This window comes from Tursiops truncatus, chromosome 1 (genome assembly GCF_011762595.2).
Source record: "Tursiops truncatus isolate mTurTru1 chromosome 1, mTurTru1.mat.Y, whole genome shotgun sequence".
Classification (NCBI taxonomy): domain Eukaryota; kingdom Metazoa; phylum Chordata; class Mammalia; order Artiodactyla; family Delphinidae; genus Tursiops; species Tursiops truncatus.
Window position 1 is genome coordinate 85,202,063 of NC_047034.1, and position 17,179 is coordinate 85,219,241.

Consider the following 17,179-nt stretch of genomic DNA (forward strand, 5'->3'; position numbering starts at 1 on the left):
CTAAAGGTGCTGGGATTCTTGTGCCTGCAGCCCTAGGCACCCTCAGTCTTTGAGGAGAACACACAGGATTTGAAGTCAGAAGCCCTTGGTTTGAGTTCTGGCTGAGCCACTCAGTATCCACAGGACTTTGGACAAATCACAGAGCCTCTCTGAACGACACCTGTACAATGAGCGTAATTCCTATCACAGGGTTGGTGAGACAATTACATATAAGCTAAAGTGTTTATACATGAAAAACCTTTTTATAAATATCACAGTTATTCTTGGGGAAGCCCCACCTTGAAAGTTGTCAAATAGAACAGCTGTGGATTAAACTATCTTTTTAATTCACTCAGCTTAGCTCTTCTGTTTGGTCAAGTCTGCTTACTGGGGTTGATGGTGTTAAGTAGTCATCCAATTTTGGCTTCTTTTGGCCAAAGAGAGAGAACTCCCATGCCCAGCTGCTCTATCCATAGACTCGTAGGCAGAATGGAAGTGAGCAAAGGCAAATTTTAAGCCAGAACAGTTCAGAGTTAGGGGACAAAAGGGAGAATGCTTACCTTGCTTTCTCAAATCCAGGATGACTAAAACATCTTAAGTAAATGAGGAAGGACCACAGAGATGCTCAGAGATCATTTAAGCCATAAATGGGAAGTGGAAAAACGTACCTATACCCTCTCTTTTATCACTTTGACCTTTGGGGTCAGGGACAGGTATATTACTGACACCTCACTGGCCGTTACTTGAAACCTGCCAATCACCAGCTTCTGGGAAAGCTCAGTCTAGTGCAGCAACTGTGACATATTTACCCTAGTAAAGCCACTGCTTGCTCCCCTCTAGTGCCTTTCTCTTGTGGAGATCATCTCTGCAACCTAAAGCTATCCTGTTTTCTAACCTAGTAAGAGTTAAAAACAACAACAGGTCATGAGCAGGAGGCCTGATAATCGTACCTCGTGCAGTCATAGGAGACTGCCCTATCATTCATAGCATGTAGGACACGAATTGCACTCTTTCCAGCGTGAACCAGCCATGAGAAGTTCTACAGTCTCAGCCACTCTGCCTGGGTGGGAATTGTCCACTCTTGATCTCTTCTCTCCATGCCCTTTCTGTATCCTTCTCCTGCCACCTTCCAGAGGGGTGCCAGTCCCCAAACCAACAGCTGCTTGCATGTTGATAATTTTATAATATTCCTTGGTTATAGCTGAACCCCTGTTACTGGTATGAGTTTCGAAGTGTTTGATTGAAATCTAGTTGCTTTTTTCTTTTTTTTGTTGGGGAGAAGGAGGATGACTAGAACCCATATGCAGCCTGAGATGTTTGTGTATATATATCCTCATGGTTATGTACAGGCTGATAGGAAGGGCAGAGTGAAAAGGAAGCATCTCTTTCTTGTTTTCCAACATTGCTTCAAAGATGCCCAACCCCCATAGTAGCAGGCAGTTCCCAAGTGGAGGGTGGGGGCAGAGGCCTCCACCAAGGCCATCAATAACCAGGTGTGAGCTACAGGTCTCTGCATAATGTGAAGCTCTCCCGTATTTCATTTCTGAACCAGGGGGCGGCTCTGCAGGATTGCTTACGGAGAGCTCTGTGTCTGGCACCTCTCTCCACAAGGCCCAGGCGCCCAGGGTCCCACCGACCTGCCCAGGAATGCATTACATTGTTCTCTGGTGCTGTAATTTGGCTGCAGGCTGCATCTAGGCCTCCCAGGGATGAGAAACATACTCTCCCTGCCTTCCTCCCTTGGGTTTCTGCCCTGTGACCACTGAGGGCATTTAAATAAAACCTCAGAAAGGCTGAGGGGAAAAAATCCTTGTTATCTTTCTTATATTAAGCCATGGAGAAATCAAGGTCCTGAGTGGGTCTGAGAATTTGGCGAAGGACTTAGTGGTTGGTGTGCTTGCTAAGGGAGGTGAGAGAAAGGGAAGAAATTACTCTCTGTAACAGGGAGGAAGAAGACTGAGGCAGTGAGTGGTCAAGGAGTCAGACCTACAAGACTTTGCAGACAGACCCTCAGGGCCAGGCAATGTTTGATTCTTTTAAATAATCTGAAGTCCCTGATTTCATTTTTCTAGTATCACTCTAAGGAAGAGTATGGATTCATGCTATTATTCAAGGCCAGCAATAATACAAGTTGGCTTTTATCTGCAGGACTATGTTAAGGCTGGCATTCTTACTTTTACATAAGAGGAATTGGCTATAGGCTGTGCAGCTGAGGTATTTAAGTCTTGTGCCCTCTCTAAAAGATTCTAAGATCCTTAAAGGATAATGTCTTTTAACTTAATTTGTATCCAAACAGCATTTTCTGCAATGCATTATACATAAATATTAAAAGCTAAAAGAAATGAAGACCAACAGGAAGGAGTGAAACAGAGGTGGCAGGCTAAGAGACTGCTGATCTGAGGGACAGGCTTCTATTGAACAGAGGAAAGATGTGCAAGGGGAAGACTAGAGGCAGTGAGTGAGTAGCAGCAGAACTAAATGGGGTCCTGACTGCACCAAATAAAGTTCTCATTTTGCTGCTTGTTCCAGATAAATTAGTTTCTGTTTGTATAGTGCAGAATGGATGCCAGTTGTGTAAAGCCAGTCGGAATGCAGAGGCAAGCTAAGGAATAAGAGGAAAAATTAATTGCTTGGCCATTATTCTTTTTGGGAGCCACATAGCCTCTGTAATGGGGCTTACATGGACCTCTTTTCTCTCACTATCCACCTCACTTTTCAGACCTCTCACTCTCTGGACAGCTTGCTGTTCTCTTAACCATTTATAGGAAATTGCAAAACTTGGTCTTTATGAACTAGAACTTGGAGCCCAGGGAAAAGCACAGAGCAGTATGAGATGCCAGAAGAGGCCCGATTCCTTCCACAGGGTAAGAACCAAGAAAGAATAAGATAATAGAACACAGGTAGATTTAGCTCAGGTTGATTTCCCATGGAAGGCCTAGGCTATCATTTATGTGGTAACCTGGATAACCTTGTAAGAGCTGAAGCTAACTGGGACCTGAGAGCTCTTCCCAGTGGCCCAGGATACAAGACAGCATCCTTTTGTAATTCATTCAACTCTATTCTTGAGTTCAGACTGACTGTGAGCCCCTTACCCTTCCACTACCTTAGAGCTTTCCTCCTCTTAATCCTAGCTCAAGATGTCAGAAACTCTTCTTTTCCCCTCCCATTTCCCCCCTCCCTAATCCCACCATTGGCTCATCAGTTATCCAGTTGACTCCACTCTGCAAGGAAGACATTCCCCTGGCCTGACTCACTCAGTCCTATTTCTCCACAGGAATCCCCTCACCGCAGACCACAAGGGCCCTGACTAGTTCATGTTTTGTGTTAATGGATGTGAAACTGGAGCAAACCCCCTCACCAAAAGAAAAACCACCCTAAACTCTCCCACATAGGTCTCAGCAGGTTACACAAATATTAGTCCTATCATCCAAATAAATCTGCCCCCACGGCCCAGAGCTATAGCACCCCCATCCTCTTGCTGCCTGTGCGGAGTAAAGCTGCTCCACAAACATGTGAGGACCCCAAGGGGTGCTGGAGAGGAACTCGGGGAAAGGAAAGTGGCCTATATTCAGAACTCCTTGGGTAGGCTCCTTAATATACAGCCTGCTGTCAATACCTTATAGTCCTGAACTGAAGATTCTGTGAGAAGTCAGGATGGGCTAGACCAGTTACAGGCTTTGGTAAGAGGGTCTATTGGTTGGAGTTTGAGGCGTAATTAAAACTCAATATCTGATATAAGTTTGTATGCTCATTTTAGAGGTGAGAAGATAGAGGCTCAGAGAATTTGGGTATCTTTCTCAAAATATCAAAAACAGGAACTGGCACAGCTGAGATTTCAACCCAGGTCTGTCATAACTGCAAATTTCTATACCACTCTTCTCCTTTAAAATATCAACAGGCAAGAGATAACCACTGTCCAAGTCATATAAAAATAGGAGATCATGATTTTGGGGACTCTGTGTCCTGCCCTTTAGCTTACTAAGCCTGCTATCTCTGGAGACTCTACCACTACAAGCTTAGTTAGGCAGTGGGTAGTAGCACAGAAGGAACTCCCCAATTTAAGCCAAATGTGGATTGAAGGATAATAATCACCAGGACTTGGAGAGTCACTAAATAAAGATTTGTTGAATAAATGAGGAAAGGTTGTTTTCTAAGCTGTTTACCACCTTGGCCCCAAGACCCAGCTCGCCTTCCTTCTGTAACCACTGGTTCCTGCTCCCAGCTTTAAAGGCTAGGATCCTCTCCTAAAAATTGCCAAAGCCAGAGATCTCTACCTGCCTAGTATACACTAATGCCTCATGTGGGCCTTTGAGATCAGGCTTATTACCCTCTCCCATGCTCGGTGAGTCACATATCTTTTACTTGGTGTTTCCCAAGCCTGGCTGCCCACCAGAATGATGTGTGGAAAGTTTAAAAAAGTAAAAATCCCAAGGCCTAGGCAGACCTACTAAATTACTCTTTCTTAGGAGTGTTCTACGGTATTCTAATTATCTGTTAGGCATGGCATGACACTGCATGCCACTCAGTTTGTACAGTCAGCAAGTGAGCAAAAGAGGCAGTGCTGGCTGATACAGGTTGAAAAGGAGAGATTAGAAGAGAATGTATGTTTGTATAGTTATATAATTCTTTTCTCCTACAAAACACAGCAGTTTATAAACATAATAGCATGAGAATGGAACTTGTCCGCTATGGCTAACTCTTATCTAGCAATCCCAGGCTCTTGATAATGGAAGAATGTTTCAGCCTATGAGTTTCTTTTGGGGTACCAGGCAGTTAGCTCACACTGACCCAGGGAAGAGATACGTGGTTTCATCTCTGTCCCATCTACCCTCAGCCAGGTAGGAGAAAAAAGTTCTCTCCAGGTATCCTTTCTCTTGCACACACAAGATGTGTCAGGAAGCCAATGCAAGGGAAAGGAAAAATGAACCTTGACCATGTGCTTTAGTGCAACTCATATCGCTCTGAAGACTCCTACCTCTTCCACTCTGCCTTCTAACCTCCAGAGTGGGGAGTCAGGGAGCCGCTCAGTTTTTACATCCCCTGTCAACTCCTTCCCAGGGCTAAGGAACCAGCTAGGACACCAGAGTCCCTCTGGAGTACTTTACAAGTCCTTAAATAGAAGCTGTAGCAGCCCAGAGTTGAGGATGGAGGAAGGTGTGCATGCAAAGGTCTTGTGCTTTTGAGTCAGGAGGTTTGAAGTGGAGGGATGAGTGAGGTATTTATATGTTCAGGTCTGATCCAGCCACTCTGCCTTCTTGGGGGCCTTGCAAGTATGGACATCCACAGTGTTTCTGCACTCCTTGCACCGCACAGCACAGCACCAGTGGAATTTGCACTCACACTGGGTGACACGGGTAACTCGAGTTGTGTCATACCCTCGACCGCAGCACATGATTTCACAACCGTCTGTCCCTTTAGATGTCTTGCTACAGACTCGGCCTGCGGTGCCTAGGGAACCTGGGTTGGGGAAGAGAGAGAGTGAGAACCAAGTTACCTCTTACTTCAGCCACTCTGGGTTCCCTTACCCACATCCTCGTGAGGAAACCATAAAGAATCCCTTTTCCTGAAAATACACCCACTAGCCAAAATGATCATCTTCTTACTGCCCTCTGTACCAGGCTTGTTTCTTCCCACTATCAAGGCTCCCCAAAGACCATTGACTTTTCCTGCAATGCCCTCCCTGCCAATACACATCTCCATATCCCCTTCAAAACTTAGCCTTAAAATGTCATAATTGTTAAAGCTGGGTGAAGGTTCTCTACTTTATGTTTGAAATTTTCTATAATAAAAAGTTAAAATAAAAAACTTAGCCTATAATTTACCTTTTCTAAGAAGCCTTGTTACAACTCTGATCCAGTTACCATTTGTTAATATTTCGGTCCTTAGTTTATATTTCATTAAGTTGTACTATACAAGAAAGTGGTATAGCATGGCCATTAAAAATTTAATGCATGTGCCTCATGTCAAATTGTCTAGGATTAAAACCTAAATCTGCACTTCTTAGTTGTGTGATCTAGCAAGTTAGTTGATCTCTCTGGGCTTTAGTTTTCTTATAATAGCACCTAACTCAGTAGATAGTTATATCTATAATCTCTGATCAACTGAGGGGGTGAACTGATAAGCATTACTGGCAGGAGGCTTCTCCCTAAGGAATGCCTAAAGAATATCCCTTGCCTTACCCCTTATGGTAGGAACCCTTGAAGGGTAGGGATTGTGTTATTCCCCCTGCACAGAGAATGCTCACCACCTCACAACCTGACTGATTTTTGCAAAAGAGATGCTGCCAACAGATCACAAAATCATAGAATTTTAGATGGGATGGATCCTAGAGAATATCTACTTCACCTCTTTCCCAGAGATGGGAACATAACTAGCCTGGGGGTTCAAGAAGGGTATGAATAAATTAACTGATTTCTATAGCAGTAGTCTCCACATTCCACTGAATATGGAGAGAAAATGCTAGTACTTCTATATTTGTTTTTGGGCTCATCAATTTAAAATATCTACTTTGTATGTATGTTTTATAATGTACATTTTAGTACAATGAAACATAGATATAATTCATAAGTAAATATACATATATTGGAGGCACATGTTCAGATTTTTTTTTTAATGATAGGAGTACACAAGCCAAAATGTTAAGAGACCACTGCTCTAGAGTATAGGCTGACTAGGTCTACTATATATGTTATCCGCCTGATTTCAAGGGCTAGGTCTTAATGTCATTCTCTTGTGCACCAGAAGCCTCTTCTACGCTCTGGAGCCAAGCAATCCAATGTAGTAGCCACTAGCCAAATATGGTCATTTAGATTAAGTTAATGAAAATTAAATAAATTTTAATACTTAGCTCCTCAGTCACACTAGCTATATTTCAAGTGCTGAATAATCACATGTAACTAAGTGGCTACTGTATTGGAGAGCACAGATGTAGAACATTTCTATCATCACAGAAAGTTCAATGGGACAGTACTGCTTTGGAGGGAATTCCTGGCTCCATACTCCCTTGTGGGATGACTTGTACCCTTTGAATTCCAGGCTCCACTGTGGGTTTTATGAGACCTGTGTTATGCCTCTGAGAACAACCAACACACATATGACTCATCCTCCCTCCTAACTCCAAAGATCCTTCCCCAAAGGTGCATTTTAGGATGACAGCATAGGCTTACACCCTGGATGTTGTGGAATTATTTCTAGGCATTTAGAGAGTAGCCCTCTGAATTATACCACATGGGAAGAAAACAAACTTAGTGGCAGGAAATCACCAGGAGAATCAGAAGTGCTTTCTTAACATTTTTTCTCCTAGCACCCTTCAAAGTACACAAACTACTTTCTCTGTGTCTTGGGTAGAGCCCCACCCTGTTTCTGTGCCCAGTTTTGCTCCAAGCTAATTGCTTCTCCAGGAATGACACTGATAGGTGAAAACAAATAGTATGGAAGACAGCTAAGGGTTTTGGCTTCCCCTTACCGAGGTCCTGACTGCTGAGACTACAGAGAAGAGTCTGGGAGCCCATAACAATAACCAGGGGAAGAACAGTTCTGTTGCATAGCAGGTTGTTCCTAGTTTAACCTGTCTGAACCTGAAATATGAGCCAAGATGGTTAGCTTCCACTCTTTTAGGGGAACACCACATCACCTTCCAGCATTCCCAAGAATTCCACCGCAAATACATGGGACAGATTCAAGAATGATTTGCTGCTTTCTGCTGATGGTTAGCCTTTGGTAGGGATCTCCTCTCTCCTTGCTTCCTCAACTCCATTTTAGAATTTTCAGTGGCAGCACACTGGATAAGCCCTTTCAAGGTCATTCATGGTGTATTTCCTACTACCTTTCTGTCTTTAATCTTCCTTACCCAAAACCTTCACTCAGATTAATCTGCTCTCTGTTCCCAGAACAGATCATGTGCTTTCCCACCTACCACTCTACTCACGTGTAGAGAATATCCACCTGTTCTTCTCTCTAGCTATCCAGATAATCCCCACACTTTAAGAAACAGCTTAAATTCCACATTTTCAAGTAAACTTTTCTTAATTTCTCTCTTTTGCAGTTGCATTTGTCTACCTGTTATATCTCATTTCTTTAGCTAGATTGTAAAGAGCCAAAACTTAGTCTGTATCTTATGCTTCTGTATAGCCCATACATTGTTTGGTACTGAAATGGGTGATTGACTTAAACATTCACTTAGTAGTACCTACTATATCCCAGATGCTGGGAATATAAAGGAGTGATAGATGACCTCAGGCCTCAAGGAGCTCAGTGTCTTCTCCTCTCTAGGCAGCTTTGGGCCTGGCAGACTGAGGCATAAATCAACAATCTTATTACAAGGTTTTCACGTCTGACTGGCTCCTCCAACCTCCTTCCCTAACTCCTGAGACCGTGATTAACTAGAGGTGCCTGCACTAAAAATCAGGGCTCCATGTTTCTACCTACTTCCCTTACTCACCTGCAGCCTTGTCCAAGACGCAGTAGTCTGGAGAGTTGTCAAAGTAGACAAGGTCAGTCCGGGTAGCACGGCGATAGCCTTGGCGGGCTGCTGTGAAGTTTGCGCCATCCTGGGTGGCCGTTACCTGCACAGCCCCATCATAGCGCCGCCGCAGGTAATCACCTGTGCGGCGGAAGTCTGAGAGTGCACGCCAGCAGGTGCGCAGGGTACAGGAGCCACTCACGCCATGGCACTTACACTCCAGCTTCAGAAACCGCCGCACAGCCTGGGAGGTGGGGAGGCAGGTAAGGGAAAGGCAGCCAGTCAGGGTACTTTATGGTCATCCCTAGGACTAAAAGCATGAGTGCCCTGAGGTCTGCTGGTCCTGGCCCTGGTTGGCTAGTGGAGCCATCAGTTGTCCTCTCCCCAGTCAGATTCCACCCATTCTTCCCGATCAAATTGAAGAACCTCTTTTTCCAGGAAACCTTCCTAGACCAACAGTGCTTTCCTTTTCATGATAGCCCATTTGAACTTTAAAGCCCCAGGATTCTGTTCATAATTATGGCACAGCCTCTACTTTTCATGTGTTTTAGAGTTCAAGGTACCATGCCTTCTGCTTTTGTTGCATGTCATTTTCCAGCACAGTACTAGGCCAGCATAGGAAGTGCTCAAAGACCAGTGCACTGACTAGAACAAGCTTTTATCCTCCTCGGACTTTAGGAGGTGATTCTTTTTTTCTTAAAAAGTTATTTCCCTTCTTTTCTCCACCTTTCCCTAATTTCCACCTATGTGAAGACTCTTTATGCTCCAGGTTGAACCTAGGCATTCCTCAGGTCCCTTGCACTTACTGCTCCTGTTCCAGGGGTTGGGGCTTTTGGAAGTAATCCAGAAGCCTTCAGTGCTTCCACCTTCACATTTACTCCATGATCATACATACTGGCCACTCCCAGCCAATATGAATGTACATGCACAGACATGAGTACTGACCGTGCGACCACAGCGATTGTTATGTAAGTTCATGAGAGCCCGTGCATCCTTAAGCCTCTTCTCCTTGGCATCCACGAAGGCTTTGGCAAAACGAACACCATAGTGGATGTTGTCACTGCAGCCACCCCAGTCAAAGTCCCCACGTTGGTCATGATGTCGGCCACGGGTGTAGGGGTCACAGCTGCACACACTCAGTTCACCCTGGCTACAGGCACGAGTGATAGCATGGACCACCCCTGCTGATGAGATGGCATATACAAATGCTGCCTCCCGGCTACCTAGAGAGAGAAAGGTAGAAGTGTGTTTCAGGAAAGAGGCCCTTGTCTGTCCCCTTCTTTAGCCCACACAACCTTCAACTCTGAAACCTCTTCTCCTTTTCTTTCCCAGGGCAACCCCTGTACCTCCTTTATTCAAGGTACCCTTCCCTTCCAAGAGCATTCCCCAGTGAATCTGACCTCTTCCCCTCAGCCCTCACAACTCTCTATCCACTTCTTTGTATGTCTGACCTCTTGGGCTGACCTGTACTCCTGTTTCCTTCCAAACTCCCTGGGTCCATCCATTGAAAAGTTTCACAGTGAATCATTCCCTCCCACTGAGTGCCAACCCCAGCTTAGCAAAGCCAGCCTTAGTCCACATTCCAGGCCTTTTCAGGCCCACTCTGCTGGACAGTTCCCCTACAATGGAGACCCCAGCCCAGGGGTCATCCTATTTGAAGAGATATGCTACTTTCCCCAGCCTGCTTTCTTCCTTCCCTGCTCTTGGGGATTGATGAAGCATCATCACTCTTGTCCCTCTGACACCTCCACATTCTCATCTCATTCCCTTTCTGCTAGTTTACTGTTTAGCTCTGCTTAGCTCTTTTGCTGAGCCAGGTCCAAGCCGCTGACTCTCCAAATATTTACATATCACCTTTCTGTTTATTCCTTGCTCCAATTATTATAGTGTTGGGAGTGGTGGGGTGAGGGTAGTGATGGTGTTGGTAAGAACAGAGCAGCCATTTCCAGTCCTCAGCCTTACAGTGCATGGATATCCGCAGGCTGGGGGTTGGGGAGGGGAAGGAAAAGGGAGGAAGAAGGATGGAGGCACCAGGGAATGCTGTTCCTTTGACCCATCATCCCAGAACACTGGGATTTAAAGGGGTCACTGCCTACATATGTAAGGTACTGAGGGTCTGTTTCCAACTGTATCCTGGGCTCTGCCCACAATTCTTACTCTGATTATGAAGTAGTGTGCAGGAGAGGAGAGAGGGGCTCATGCCTATACTACCCACTCACCACCCAAGCATAGAAAGAGAAGGAGCTGGGGCAGGGTGGAAGAGGCCCCTACTTCTGAGCATGACACGGCCAAAGACAGTGTGGTCCCGGTCCAGGGTGGTGCAGTTCCAGCGATGGTGGCGGAACTGGTGCTGACACTCTCGGATCCATTCTCGGGCACCCTCGCCCACCGAGCGCATGATGTCTGGGTAACGCTGGCACAGCTGCCGCTGCCGGCTCACCAGACCAGGGATATTGTCACAGATCACTCGGGCCCCCAGCGCCCCGATGTACCTGCAAGGTGGAGATGGCCCTGTCAGAGCATCCTGGCTTTATTCTGCATTAGGAGAAGGGGAGGAAAGGTTTGGCATTCAAACCTTCAGAGGTTCCTTCCCCTTCCTCCAACCAAGGCCGATATTCCCCAAGGCCAATGGGGAGAACCGATCCTCACAAGCTCTGGAGAAATAATTAAACAGTTGCAGAGAAAGTAATTGAGTGGTCTCTCACCATTACCAGTTCCCCAGCCAAAGACCAAAATGACACACACTCTCAGAACACAGGCTAGGCATGTGTCACATACACAGAAGCTGTGGGCATGTCACACAAACCCCATTGCCTGTTTATTTAATAAACATTAAGAGCCTCGTGGAAAAATAAACTTAATAAAACTAGAGTCTGAGACAACACTGTTATACCCCATGTCAGAGGCACGTCCTGCGTGGCTGGTCCATAAAGACATGGTATGGGAGAAGGATGGAGACAGGGAGGAGTCAGTGGGAAGAGATATAGTGGGCAATTTTGAGTGACGTTTATAGCTCTAGTCAGACCCGTGTAGCTAAGAGTCCTCATTCCCAATCCCGAGGTCTGGGGAGGAAGACCCCCCACCCCAACTCTCCTCCCCACACCCTTTGTTTCAAGGTCCCATGACCTTTCTTAACTAATGAGTCTTTCAAAATTATCCTTCCCAACTTAAAGGGCATAATGTCCTGGATGAATCTACATGGGCAGAGGGCTGTTTGCAGTGGGAAACCAAAGACCAAGATTAAGCAACAGGGTGACACTCCCCATATTCCAGTCCCCAATCTGCCCAATGTGAACAATTATAGGAAGATCAATTGGGTGAGCTAATAAAAGATAGGTGAGTTGCTAGAGTCATCCTCAATTTTCTCAAGGAAGTAGTTTTTCTTCATTCAAACACTTTTTAGCCCTGGACTCCACCACACGCCTCAGGAAGAACATTTCAGAGAGAGGACAGGAGTTCATCATCACCTTTTTTCCCCACAAGGCCACCAAATGAGATCTGACCCATACACCCACTTCTCACTCCCTTTCCATCTCTCCAGCACCCAGCACATACATGCCTTGATTTGCTGTGAATTCTCTATTCTCCTGTCCTAACACATCAAAGGGACGCTTTCTCGCCCCTTTTCTGAACAGATGGGGACCATGGAGGGCAGTTGCTGCTACAGACAGAAAAGATTTGATTTGGGCTGTGAATGAGCCTGTGGTTTGGGAAGGGCCCCAAAATGGGCCTAGAAGTGGGTGAGGAGAAGGGAGGGCAGCCAGTGGGGAGAAGGGAAAAGCTGGACTGCCCTGGGCTTTATGTTCTCTGCAACACTCCCCCCCCACCCGGCCCCCTGCATTTGTAAACGCAGCCCTCACCCACAGACTGGATCACCACTGGTGATACCAACTCAAACACAAGGAGGGCTGATGTTTGCCTCTTCTGGAATTCAGCAGGGCTGATGGGGCCCATCTGTCCCAGGGAGGGGTGAGAGGGCTGGTCCACCACTAACAAATCCCACGGAATCAGCATCCCCAGCACTGTCCATCAGGGCAACAGCTTCCAGGAACAAACAAAATAAACACCCTGGGCTGGGCCAGGCCGGAAAGGGCTGCCTGACGCACAGCCGGGAGTTACACCCACTGCTGCGGTGCTTTGTTTGGAGAATCAAGACCGTTGGAGTTGGAGCCTGTCCCTGTCTCACCACCATTCTGCTTCCTCAGTTCACCCCCGAGTACTGCTCTAGGCAATGGGTGTTTGTTGTTTTTTGTTTTTTACTGGGGCTTGGGAAGACAGGGGTTGGATGGGAATGGGAGACCAGTAATCCAGCCCTCATGAGACAGTGTGGAATGGGGCATGGCAAACCCTGGTAAAAAGTCCTTCCTGTGGTCTGACTTAGCTCCATTCTGCTGCAGCCCACATCGGTCCTTCCTGTTACATCCTCACTGAGCGTGGGAACATCTGTTCAGTAAGACAGGAAGATAATTTTCTTTACTACCACCCTTATCCCACTAAGTAGCTGCTTCAAGATTCTGCAGAGCAGGGCACTTGCCTCCTGACCAGTGGTCAGCACCTTGCAGTCAGTGTGGGGGCCTCCAGCAAGGCAGCCTGAGGCCCAGGTCATCCCCCTCTCAATTCAGCGCGTGCCTACAAAATGCCTACCATGTGCCAAGCACTGAGCTCATCTGTTAGGGGCACAAAGATATTTAAGGCATCTCCCAGCTGATGGGCTGGTAGAAGGGTGAGATGCCCCTGACTCTGTAGCTCTGTTTCCCTTCCAGAAGTTTTTACTTCCTTCCCAGCTTCCTGCTCGAGAATGCTCTCTTTACCTGCTTTTGACCAATTCATACCCCTTCCTTTGACAAAGTGACTCATGCCCTGTTCTAGCTCCTTGCTACTCAGAGTGTGGTCCCCAGAACAGCAGTATCAGCATCTCCTGGGAATCTGTTAGAAATGCAGAGCCTCAGGCCCCATTCCAGCCCTACTGAACTGGCATTTTACCCACCTCCTCAGGTGATTAGGACATGCTGCTCTATGAACGCAGGGAGTTTTGTCTGTTTTGTTCACTTCAGTATCCCCAGTACCTAGAACAATGTCTGGCACAAAGCAGGTACTTAATAACTATTTGGTGAAAAAAACAAAACCTGACCGCTCTGATTTATCCCCAACTCCCCTCTCCTCCTAGCTAGCCATAGGCTTCATTTCAACTATAGCTTTATTCCTTGTTGACATTGCAGATGTTTTAGGTTTGTGTCTTTTTAATGAGTCCTCTTTTTTATTTACCCCCTTTCTTTTACAGTCTTTAGTGCATGTACATGGTTTAGCTCAGCCCATATAGGGCTTTGAACACAAGGATAAAACAATTATTCTCCCTAAATATCTTAATACAATATCATTTATATGATACTTTACAGTTCACAAAACATTTTTCTTCACAAAAATCCTATGAGAGAGAGAGAGAGATTTCCATTTTACAGGTGAAGAAACTGGGGTCACAAAGACTAACAATACCCAGCTCTGTCCATCAGGGCTAGTCAGAGGAGAACTGGGGTGAACCAAGGACATCTGACTCCAAAGTCCAAGCTCATTTTCAATTCCAAGCCTAAGAGAGGCACACAATGCTTATTAACCAGGAGTAGACCAATCTGGCTCCAAAATTGGTGTGAACTTGAATTTCATACTATGCCCCTCCTATCCTTCACTTTCTTCATGTGTGAAATGGGGATAATAATATTATCTGCCTCACTGGATTATTTTGGGGATTGTAAAAGATGATGCTTATAGGTGCTTAGCCATAGTGTCTGGAGCGTAGGAAGGGCTCATTAAATGGCAGCTGTGGTTGATAACAATAATGTTAATGTCGGGGAATTCCCCCGGCGGTCCAGGTCGCTCCAGGTCTGGGAACTAAGATCCCACAAGCCCCTGGCATGGCCCCAAAACAAAAAAAACCCAATAATGTTAATGTCATGATATCACTTTGTTCCTCCTGTAAATCCACAGTCCTGAACACAGTCCTGCTCTTGTGATTCCCTACATCCCAGCCCCTGCAGAATACAAAATAGTACAGGAAGGCACATGCCAGGAGACCCCTATTTCTTGTTCTCTTTTTCATAGATTAAGAAGAGACCACCCGTTTCCTCCTTCAGTTAAAGGTCGGGAGAGGAAGGGAGTGGTTGGAGAGTAAGGGGAAGGGCTGTGAGGAAGATCAGACTATTAGCTGGTGATAGTGATGACATTCTGCTCCTGAGTGGAACATGGACACACAGAGTCAACAGGCATCTCTTCAGGCGGTTGTACAGAATATCAATCTTGCTGGGGTTTTTTCCTAAGAGAAAGAGAGATAATCACCTTGGGGCCTGACCTGCTTTTGGAAAGCAGCTTTCTACTTTATCCCAGAAGTGACTGACCACTGAGGCAGGCATCTGGGGCCTGCAGCTGTGACCCCTGTGAGGCAAAGAGACTGAAATGACCGGTGCACTCACTGCCCATCCTGGCCCTGTTGCTGCCTTCCTCCATTTCACAGGGACTGCTGAATTCTGTATCACCCGCCCGCCTCCCTCCCTAGCTAGCTCTTCCACCCAGGAGTTTTTCCAAAATCTTTAATATGAACCACATGGGGGAGAGTAGTAGAGGGAGAAAGGAAAAGGGAGAAGGAGCAGCCAAGGGGACAAAATGCGGACTAGGAAGAACCCCAATTGGGTTTTTAGGAACCACTACCAGCATGCTGAAATTACCAGAATGACACTTCCTCACCTAAACACCATGTGGACCAAGACTGCCTTCCAAATTGGTAAGAAGCAACCAAGAGTCCCTAAAAGCAAATTGTCATCTGGAATGGATAAAGATGCACAGTGGTCACTTCATCCTTCCTCTACAGGGCCTCTGAAGACACAAGTCCCCAGCCAGACTGAGACCATGAAGGTAAAGGGTGGCTTTAATCTCACTCTGAAGTTTGAAAGGCTTTTCTCCTCGTCCCCTTCTTCCTTTTCCCTTTCTAAAGGAATGTTTCAAGCCAGATGTAAGATATGGGCCTCCCTGCTCCCCCATCCAGAACCCCCCTCCTTGCCTTCCCCAACACTGCAGAGATAAAAAAGATCCAAAGGAGAGATTTTCCTGAGACAGGAAAAACGGGGGGTGTGTGTGTGGGGGGTGATGGGGATGGAGAAAGTTGCATCTTGAAATGATAGGAATCTGCAGCCCAAGCTCGCTGGCCCCTCAGCCAGCTACCCCTCACCCTTCCAGCCAAGATTCCAAATCCGGAGGAGAGAAGCCACAGGGTGCAAGGGGAAAAGAGACCACACTTTGTGGAGGAGGGGAGGATTGGGGGGAGGGGCAGAGTAAGGAAAGGAACGGGGGCACTGCATGGGTAGAGAGAGGCAATAGCCCAGTCCAAGCGGCCAGTTTAATTGGGGGGTGAAGAGGAAAGACAAGAGGACTGAGTCATTTCTCAGTCCCACTCTCCCCCTGCTCAGCCCCCAGAAGGTGGGGGAGGAGAGAGAGCAGCTCTTTCTTCTGGGAGAAAACGATGAGTGCCATCCAGAGCTTTCGTGGGGAAGGGGATCCGAAAAGAATAGATATCCAGTGGATTTTTAATTCCTTTTGCCTCATCTGCCGTCTTGTGAAGTGTCCGGACTCTTAAGGCCTGCAGGAAATCTGAGGAGAGCATCTCTTAATGCTTTGAGACTCTAGAAGCCGCTAGTTCTTGGAGGGGAAAGATGGGAGATGGGACCATCTGGGGAAGGAAGAGAAGGAAGAAGGGAGGGTGATATCAAGGTTCGAGGTGAGATCCTCAAAACAGACTGAATGTCTGAAGTATGCAAACCCAAGTGTTTTGTTTGCTTTAGTTGTGGGAGTTAATGGGGGTAGTTTTTGCCGCAATTCCATTTCTAAACCTTGCGCTGGGTGCTCCTGCCTCACCAAAGCCTTACTGCGTTATGGGGTGAGGGTAGACTAGCGAGAGGCTCGTCCGCCCTTGCCATCTGCCCCTTTCTCCACCTCCCCCGTGTGGGGGGGCCAACCTTAGGGGATCAGGAGGCCCTCTTGGACGGCCACCGCGGCCCAGATGGGCGACTGGTTCCTTGAATCCATCCTGAGAGAAACTCGTAAGGTAGCTTTTGCCCTAAGAGGATTGAGCTGAAATACAGGGGGTCTGGGAAGCCTCGATTACCGGGAGTTCTTTTTCCAAATACCCAGCGCCCTCATCACCAGACGGGGAAGGAGCGGCGCCCCCTTATCCACTCGCCGCCCCCCTGCGCCCCTCCGCGACTTCAGTGACAGCCCTGCACGGATCGTCTCTGACTCCGTCAAAGCGACAACCTGGTCTCCTGAGCAGCGGGTGTTGGGAGCTGTATACTCCCTTTCGGCGCGTCCGGCCTCTCTAACCCAGCACCTCACCCTCCCAGCCCTGAGAGCCACACTTACCACCAGGACGTGTCTACGCGGGCCGGCAGCAGCAGCAGCAGCAGCAGCAGAAGGCAAGCAAGACTTAGGCGGGCCGAAGCCCCAGAGCCGTCGGGGCTCGTGGGTCTAGGCGCGGGCTCGGAGACAGGGGCGCGGACGCGCCGAAAGGGGAGCTGCGCGGCTTCCTCCGCACCACCCGGCCTCAGCATAGCTCCCCGAAGACTCCCGCCACGCGGCCCGGAGGGGCGTGGACGGGGCACCGGCTGAGGGTAGTCAGGCTGCTCCCACTTCACCCCCCTGGGGGGCCATAAGTCTCGCCGGCGGCTGGGGACCTAAGGGCACCTAAAGTCCAGAAGT

The 17,179-nt window shown here is 47.4% G+C and overlaps 2 protein-coding genes across 21 annotated transcripts in view; one reads left to right on the top strand and one right to left on the bottom strand.

Moving 5' to 3' along the window:
• Positions 1-17,179, top strand: part of ST7L (suppression of tumorigenicity 7 like) — a 152,969-nt gene that overhangs the window by 79,864 nt on the left and 55,926 nt on the right. For 3 of the 20 annotated variants that reach the window (XR_004527796.2, XM_019919477.3, XM_019919480.3), the window contains one exon: positions 7-5,935. The exons of 12 other annotated variants lie outside the window; for them this stretch is intronic. Coding sequence is in view for 4 of the 8 variants with exons in the window: in XM_019919477.3 (XP_019775036.1) it covers positions 7-36 (30 nt within the window). In the remaining 4 variants the exon portion in view is untranslated. Of the gene's footprint in view, positions 1-6; positions 5,936-14,536; positions 15,527-16,615; positions 17,036-17,179 lie in introns of those variants that run through there. 5 more of the 20 variants (XR_012333792.1, XR_012333822.1, XR_012333828.1 and 2 more) reach the window with 4 other exon arrangements.
• Positions 5,207-17,035, bottom strand: WNT2B (Wnt family member 2B). Its single transcript, XM_004322427.4, has 5 exons — positions 16,844-17,035; positions 10,712-10,932; positions 9,386-9,663; positions 8,420-8,684; positions 5,207-5,436 (listed from the first exon to the last, which is right to left on the bottom strand). The coding sequence occupies exons 1-5, from the start codon at positions 17,029-17,031 to the stop codon at positions 5,207-5,209; spliced, it is 1,182 nt and encodes a 393-aa protein (XP_004322475.1). The 5' UTR covers positions 17,032-17,035.